Here is an 8,959-nt window from a genome sequence, read left to right on the forward strand (position 1 = left end):
TCTGTGAATTCCCAGGATGCTTTTGCAGAATTCAAGGTGGAAAATTTCAACAGGGTTTTTGTCCCATGATTCATAGTTTAATTTAAATTTGGGGCCCCAGATTTCACATCCATAGAGGAGAATGGGTTTGATGATGCTATCGAAGATTTTCAGCCACAGTTTAATGGGTGGGTTGAATCTGAACAGGGTCGTCTTATACTGTAAAAGCCCTGCGTGCCTTATCCGTCAGATCTTTGATTGCAGTATTGAGCCGTCCAGAGGCTGAGATCGTCAGACCCAAATAATTATAACAGGTGACGTGATTAAGAATTGTTCCACCGATTGTGAACTCATATTTTTGTCAGCAAGACGAGGCTTTTCTGAAAGATCATGATTTTGACTTCTCCATGTTTATCGGTAAGGCCCAATCGTTACTGTACTGTTCCAGAATGGAGAGGCTTTGGTGCAGCCCCTCTTCATGAGGAGACAAGAGCAGAAGATCGTCTGCATACAGGAGGCATCTCTCTCTCTCACACACACACACACACACACACACACTCTCTCTCTCTCTCTCACACACACACACACACACACACTCTCTCTCTCTCTCTCTCTCTCTCTCAATTCAATTAAATTCAGAAAGCTTTATTGGCATTTATTTTATATATATATATATATATTTATTTATTGGAGAAGTGAACATATACAACAGTGTAATTTGGAACAATATAGCAATTGAAATAACATTTGAACAAGTAATATTAAAAAAATGACATTAAAACATAAATAAAACAAGATTATCTATGTATTATTTAACTAATAAACTGAGTGACTGTAATCAGCATTATGTTCAGTGTGTGGTTGGTTTGCTGGATGTCTGTTTCTTGGCAGTGTTTGTCCTTCAGGAGGAAGCTGCTGTAAATCTTGCTGTATTCACACGTTCAGATTCTTCACTAAGAATGAAGGTGAGTTTTTCAGTTGGGTGCAATTATTACATTTGGGAAACATTTAGTTTATTTTGGGATAGTAGTGGTTTCTGGTGTTTAGGTACTTTGGGCACTCTGTGAGGAAGTGCAGCTCTGTTTCGATCTCTCCCAGAATGCAGTGTGGTTAGTGTCTAACCTTAAAACTCTCTCTCTCTCTTTCTTTCACACACACACACACACACTCTCTCTCACACACACACACACACTCTCTCTCTCACACACACACACACACACACACTCTCTCGCTCTCTCTCTCTCTCTCACACTCACACACACACACTCTCTCACACTCACACACACACTCTCTCTCACACTCACACACACACACACACACACACTCTCTCACACACACACACACACACACACACACACACACCTCTCTCTCTCTCTCACACTCACACACACTCTCTCTCTCTCTCTCTCTCTCTTGATCGTGTTCTCTGCAGCTCGCGGCAGACTCGCGTCAGTTCTTCTCTTATGGATCCGCGCTGCGCTTCTCACTTCAGACTGGAGTAACTTTCTTCTTCTTAATCTTCATCATCATCATCATCTTCAGCGCTGAGGCTCACCGATGGAGGAAAGAACACCAGAAGTGAAAGATTCTCCGTTTTCCATCAAGAACCTGCTTCGGAAGCCCGATGAGCCCCGAGCTCGCGTGACTCTGCTGCGCTTCGGATCCTGGAGCTGCGCGAGCGCACCGAACACCGTCGCAGGTGAGGATCGAACCCAGACTCTACAATTAATTAATAGAACTGAAGAGTTTATTCTGGTTATTATTAAAACATTTAAATATGCGTGATACTCGTCAAATGTACTTTATTTTCCCATATCTCTCTTTTCCGTATTCTATTTCTCTCTTTTCTATGTTTTATTTATATTCTATTTTTACGTGTTTTGTCTGTTTCATTTCCATAGCCTATTCTATTTTCATCTTTTCCCTTTTCTATGGTTTATATTATTTCAATGTATTTTGTCTGTTTCTTTTCTATATTCTATTTTTATCCGTTCTCTTTTCTGTTTTATTTATATTCTATTTTAATGTAGCCTATTTTGTCTGTTTCTTTTCCATTTTCTTTTTTATTTTAATATTTTCTCTTTTCTATGTTTTATTTATATTCTATTTTAATGTGTTTTGTCTGTTTATTTTTTTCTTATTTTTTCTTTTCAATGGTTTATTTATATTCTATTTTAACGTTTTGTCTTTCTTTTTTTCTCTCTTTTCTATTTTCTATGGTTTATTTATATTCTATTTTGATGCGTTTTGTCTGTTTCTTTTCCATGTTCTACTTTCATTATTTCTCTCTTCTTTGTTTTATTTCTATTCTATTTTAATGTTTTGTCTGTTTATTTTTTCTCTTTTCTATTTTCTATGGTTTATTTATATTCTATTTTGATGCGTTTTGTCTGTTTATTTTTGTCATCTTTTCTCTCTTCTCTGTTTTGTTTGTACTCTATTCTGACTCGTGTTGTGTGTGTTGTGTGTGTGTTTGTACTCTATTCTGACTCGTGTTGTGTGTGTTGTGTGTGTGTTTGTACTCTATTCTGACTCGTGTTGTGTGTGTGTTTGTACTCTATTCTGACTCGTGTTGTGTGTGATGTTTGTACTCTATTCTGATTCGTGTTGTGTGTGTTGTTTGTACTTTATTCTGACTCGTGTTGTGTGTGATGTTTGTACTTTATTCTGACTCGTGTTGTGTGTGTTGTTTGTACTCTATTCTGACTCGTGTTGTGTGTGTGTTTGTACTCTATTCTGACTCGTGTTGTGTGTGTTTGTACTATTCTGACTCGTGTTGTGTGTGTGTTTGTACTCTATTCTGACTCATGTTGTGTGTGTTGTGTGTGTTTGTGCTCTATTCTGACTCGTGTTGTGTGTGTTGTTTGTACTTTATTCTGACTCGTGTTGTGTGTGTGTGTGTGTGTGTGTGTGTGTGTTGTACTCTATTCTGACTTCGTGTTGTGTGTGTTGTGTTTACTCTATTCTGACTCGTGTTGTGTGTGTTGTGTGTGTGTTTGTACTCTATTCTGACTCGTGTTGTGTGTGTTTGTACTCTATTCTGACTCGTGTTGTGTGTGTTTGTACTCTATTCTGACTCGTGTTGTGTGTGTGTTTGTACTCTATTCTGACTCGTGTTGTGTGTGTTAGTTCTCTATTCTGATTCGTGTTGTGTGTGTGTTTGTACTCTATTCTGACTCGTGTTGTGTGTGATGTTTGTACTCTATTCTGACTCATGTTGTGTGTGTTGTGTGTGTTAGTTCTCTATTCTGACTTCGTGTTGTGTGTGTGTTTGTACTCTATTCTGACTCGTGTTGTGTGTGTTTGTACTCTATTCTGATTCGTGTTGTGTGTGTGTGTGTTTGTACTCTATTCTGACTCATGTTGTGTGTGTTGTTTGTACTTTATTCTGACTCGTGTTGTGTGTGATGTTTGTACTCTATTCTGACTCGTGTTGTGTGTGTGTTTGTACTCTATTCTGACTCGTGTTGTGTGTGTGTTTGTACTCTATTCTGACTCGTGTTGTTTGTGTGTTAGTTCTCTATTCTGACTCATGTTGTGTGTGTGTTTGTACTCTATTCTGACTCGTGTTGTGTGTGTGTTTGTATTCTATTCTGACTCGTGTTGTGTGTGTTGTTTGTACTCTATTCTGACTCGTGTTGTGTGTGTGTGTGTGTGTGTGTGTGTGTTTGTACTCTATTCTGACTCATGTTGTGTGTGTTGTACTCTATTCTGACTCGTGTTGTGTGTGTTGTGTGTTTGTACTCTATTCTGACTCGTGTTGTGTGTGTTGTGTGTGTGTTTGTACTCTATTCTGACTCGTGTTGTGTGTGTTGTGTGTGTGTTTGTACTCTATTCTGACTCGTGTTGTGTGTGTTTGTACTCTATTCTGACTCGTGTTGTGTGTGATGTTTGTACTCTATTCTGATTCGTGTTGTGTGTGTGTTTGTACTCTATTCTGACTCGTGTTGTGTGTGTTGTGTGTGTGTTTGTACTCTATTCTGACTCATGTTGTGTGTGTTGTTTGTACTCTATTCTGACTCGTGTTGTGTGTGTGTGTGTGTGTGTGTGTGTGTTTGTACTCTATTCTGACTCATGTTGTGTGTGTTGTACTCTATTCTGACTCGTGTTGTGTGTGTTGTGTGTTTGTACTCTATTCTGACTCGTGTTGTGTGTGATGTTTGTACTCTATTCTAACTCATGTTGTGTGTGTTGTTTGTACTTTATTCTGACTCGTGTTGTGTGTGTGTTTGTACTCTATTCTGACTCGTGTTGTGTGATGTTTGTACTCTATTCTGACTCGTGTTGTGTGTGTTGTTTGTACTCTATTCTGACTCGTGTTGTGTGTGTGTTTGTACTCTATTCTGACTCGTGTTGTGTGTGTTGTTTGTACTTTATTCTGACTCGTGTTGTGTGTGTTGTACTCTATTCTGACTCATGTTGTGTGTGTGTGTGTGTTTGTGCTCTATTCTGACTCGTGTTGTGTGTGTTGTTTGTACTTTATTCTGACTCGTGTTGTGTGTGTGTGTGTGTGTGTGTGTGTGTTTGTACTCTATTCTGACTCGTGTTGTGTGTGTTGTGTTTACTCTATTCTGACTCGTGTTGTGTGTGTTGTGTGTGTGTTTGTACTCTATTCTGACTCGTGTTGTGTGTGTTTGTACTCTATTCTGACTCGTGTTGTGTGTGATGTTTGTACTCTATTCTGACTCGTGTTGTGTGTGTGTTTGTACTCTATTCTGACTCGTGTTGTGTGTGTTAGTTCTCTATTCTGATTCGTGTTGTGTGTGTGTTTGTACTCTATTCTGACTCGTGTTGTGTGTGATGTTTGTACTCTATTCTGACTCATGTTGTGTGTGTTGTGTGTGTTAGTTCTCTATTCTGACTCGTGTTGTGTGTGTGTTTGTACTCTATTCTGACTCGTGTTGTGTGTGATGTTTGCACTCTCTTCTGATTCGTGTTGTGTGTGTTGTGTGTGTGTTTGTACTCTATTCTGACTCATGTTGTGTGTGTTGTTTGTACTTTATTCTGACTCGTGTTGTGTGTGATGTTTGTACTCTATTCTGACTCGTGTTGTGTGTGTGTTTGTACTCTATTCTGACTCGTGTTGTGTGTGTGTTTGTACTCTATTCTGACTCGTGTTGTTTGTGTGTTAGTTCTCTATTCTGACTCATGTTGTGTGTGTGTTTGTACTCTATTCTGACTCGTGTTGTGTGTGTGTGTTTGTATTCTATTCTGACTCGTGTTGTGTGTGTTGTTTGTACTCTATTCTGACTCGTGTGTGTGTGTGTGTGTGTGTGTGTGTGTGTGTTTGTACTCTATTCTGACTCATGTTGTGTGTGTTGTTTGTACTTTATTCTGACTCGTGTTGTGTGTGTTGTGTGTGTGTTTGTACTCTATTCTGACTCGTGTTGTGTGTGATGTTTGTACTCTATTCTAACTCATGTTGTGTGTGTTGTTTGTACTTTATTCTGACTCGTGTTGTGTGTGTGTTTGTACTCTATTCTGACTCGTGTTGTGTGTGATGTTTGTACTCTATTCTGACTCGTGTTGTGTGTGTTGTTTGTACTCTATTCTGACTCGTGTTGTGTGTGTGTTTGTACTCTATTCTGACTCGTGTTGTGTGTGTTGTTTGTACTTTATTCTGACTCGTGTTGTGTGTGTGTTTGTACTCTATTCTGACTCATGTTGTGTGTGTTGTGTGTGTGTTTGTGCTCTATTCTGACTCGTGTTGTGTGTGTTGTTTGTACTTTATTCTGACTCGTGTTGTGTGTGTGTGTGTGTGTGTGTTTGTACTCTATTCTGACTCGTGTTGTGTGTGTTGTGTTTACTCTATTCTGACTCGTGTTGTGTGTGTTGTGTGTGTGTTTGTACTCTATTCTGACTCGTGTTGTGTGTGTTTGTACTCTATTCTGACTCGTGTTGTGTGTGATGTTTGTACTCTATTCTGACTCGTGTTGTGTGTGTGTTTGTACTCTATTCTGACTCGTGTTGTGTGTGTTAGTTCTCTATTCTGATTCGTGTTGTGTGTGTGTTTGTACTCTATTCTGACTCGTGTTGTGTGTGATGTTTGTACTCTATTCTGACTCATGTTGTGTGTGTTGTGTGTGTTAGTTCTCTATTCTGACTCGTGTTGTGTGTGTGTTTGTACTCTATTCTGACTCGTGTTGTGTGTGATGTTTGCACTCTCTTCTGATTCGTGTTGTGTGTGTGTGTGTTTGTACTCTATTCTGACTCATGTTGTGTGTGTTGTTTGTACTTTATTCTGACTCGTGTTGTGTGATGTTTGTACTCTATTCTGACTCGTGTTGTGTGTGTGTTTGTACTCTATTCTGACTCGTGTTGTGTGTGTGTTTGTACTCTATTCTGACTCGTGTTGTTTGTGTGTTAGTTCTCTATTCTGACTCATGTTGTGTGTGTGTGTTTGTACTCTATTCTGACTCGTTGTGTGTGTGTGTTTGTACTCTATTCTGACTCGTGTTGTGTGTGTTGTTTGTACTCTATTCTGACTCGTGTTGTGTGTGTGTTAGTTCTCTATTCTGACTCGTGTTGTGTGTGATGTTTGTACTCTATTCTGACTCATGTTGTGTGTGTTGTGTGTGTGTTTGTACTCTATTCTGACTCGTGTTGTGTGTGTGTTTGTATTCTATTCTGACTCGTGTTGTGTGTGTTGTTTGTACTCTATTCTGATTCGTGTTGTGTGTGTGTGTGTGTGTGTGTTTGTACTCTATTCTGACTCATGTTGTGTGTGTTGTGTGTGTTGTTTGTACTTTATTCTGACTCGTGTTGTGTGTGTTGTGTGTGTGTTTGTACTCTATTCTGACTCGTGTTGTGTGTGTTTGTACTCTATTCTAACTCATGTTGTGTGTGTGTTTGTACTTTATTCTGACTCGTGTTGTGTGTGTGTTGTGTGTGTGTGTGTGTTTGTACTCTATTCTGACTCGTGTTGTGTGTGTTTGTACTCTATTCTGACTCGTTGTGTGTGTGTGTGTGTGTGTGTGTGTGTGTGTGTGTTTGTACTCTATTCTGACTCATGTTGTGTGTGTGTTTGTACTTTATTCTGACTCGTGTTGTGTGTGTGTGTGTGTGTGTGTGTGTTTGTACTCTATTCTGACTCGTGTTGTGTGTGTGTTTGTACTCTATTCTAACTCATGTTGTGTGTGTTGTTTGTACTCTATTCTGACTCGTGTTGTGTGTGTTGTTTGTACTTTATTCTGACTCGTGTTGTGTGTGTTTGTACTCTATTCTGACTCATGTTGTGTGTATGTTTGTACTCTATTCTGACTCGTGTTGTGTGTGTGTGTGTGTGTGTGTGTGTGTACTCTATTCTGACTCGTGTTGTGTGTGTGTTTGTACTCTATTCTGACTCGTGTTGTGTGTGTGTGTGTGTGTGTGTGTGTGTGTGTTTGTACTCTATTCTGACTCGTGTTGTGTGTGTGTTTGTACTCTATTCTGACTCGTGTTGTGTGTGTGTGTGTGTGTGTTTGTACTCTATTCTGACTCGTTGTGTGTGTGTGTGTGTGTGTGTGTGTGTGTGTGTGTGTGTGTTTGTACTCTATTCTGACTCGTGTGTGTGTGTGTGTGTGTGTGTTTGTACTCTATTCTGACTCGTGTTGTGTGTGTGTGTGTGAAGCATCAGATGGAGTCCGAGGCGCCGCAGAGGCGCAGGATCCGGATCATAAAGACTCGGACTCGGAGCTCCTCCTGGACTCGGACTCGGACGAGCAGAAGACGGAGGAGAGCTCTCAGAAGAAGCTCTGCCGCAAGAAGAAGACCAGGACCGTGTTTTCCCGCGCTCAGGTGTTCCAGCTGGAGTCCACCTTCGACCTGAAGCGGTACCTGAGCAGCTCGGAGCGCGCGGGGCTCGCGGCGGCGCTGCACCTGAGCGAGACGCAGGTGAAGATCTGGTTCCAGAACCGCAGGAACAAGTGGAAGCGACAGATCGCCGCCGAGCTGGAGGCCGCCAGCCTCGGGCACGCGCAGAGGATCGTGCGCGTGCCCGTCCTCTACCACGAGCACGCGGAGAGCGCACGCCCCCCCGCGGCCCTGGCCTTCGCGCACGCGCTGTATTACCCGCACGCGCTGAGACTGACCTGAACTAACTAACTAACTAACTAACCCATCCGAGAGTTAACCACCTGACCCTGCATCAGATCCAGGAGTTAACCCTCTCTCACAGACTGACCAACCCTGGACTCAGCGTCTGTAAAAACAGAAAGCTATTATTTTTATTATAAAAAGTCTTGCTTTGCTGAGGAGCGCTGGTTCAGCAAATCACAGGTGCAGCTGTGTTTATTATTATTATTATTGTTATTCTTATTATTATTATTGTTATTATGAGTCTGAAATAGGCAGATTTTCTCTCTTTTCCGTAAAGATGTGTCTAAATGGCGCACTAAAGTCAGTCAGTCTCGGGTTTTCTGTGTTTGTGTCTCATGTCAGTAAAATAAGGAAATGCTGGAAAAACATATTTTTTCTGTATATTTTTAATCATGCTGTAAGATCTTTTTACACGCAGTTTTTCATTCCAGGACTCCAGTGTTGTACTGAAATGAATCGTTATTGACTTTATTTCTCAGTGTGGATGTTCACAAGCAGTACATATATTTTATTGTCTGACAAACGTCTGAAATGTTTGTGAAATAATCGGGGATTTGTTCGGGTGTTTTAGAGGATTTCCGCCGATTTTTATATGATCATGAATTAATGTTCATTATTGAATGTGTTTGTGATTCTGAAGATGTTCTCGGAGTGACTTAAATAAAGCGCTTCTATTGTAATTATGAACTATTCTTGCAATCATTATTTTTCTTTATTTTCTATTGCCTTCAATATTAGAAGTCAGTGTTTTTATGAAAGAGCGGGTTTTACGCATTTGCTCATCATCACCGCTAAAATTATTATTACAACCTTAATAAAAAATATGTTAATAATTATGTCAGAGAATTTCATTCATTCATCGCGTTCAATAAAATTATCTGTTGCCGGCGCTAAACAATCAATT

General features: G+C 40.2%; 1 protein-coding gene across 1 annotated transcript; it reads left to right on the top strand.

Moving 5' to 3' along the window:
* The first annotated feature begins 1,487 nt into the window (after positions 1–1,487).
* On the top strand, positions 1,488–8,630 carry hmx3b (H6 family homeobox 3b). The gene is made up of 2 exons (XM_058794368.1): positions 1,488–1,678; positions 7,589–8,630. The coding sequence occupies exons 1-2, from the start codon at positions 1,537–1,539 to the stop codon at positions 8,050–8,052; spliced, it is 606 nt and encodes a 201-aa protein (XP_058650351.1). The 5' UTR covers positions 1,488–1,536; the 3' UTR covers positions 8,053–8,630.
* The last annotated feature ends 329 nt before the right edge of the window (positions 8,631–8,959 follow it).

The sequence above is a fragment of the Onychostoma macrolepis genome, chromosome 12 (genome assembly GCF_012432095.1).
Source record: "Onychostoma macrolepis isolate SWU-2019 chromosome 12, ASM1243209v1, whole genome shotgun sequence".
NCBI classification, from domain to species: Eukaryota; Metazoa; Chordata; class Actinopteri; order Cypriniformes; family Cyprinidae; genus Onychostoma; species Onychostoma macrolepis.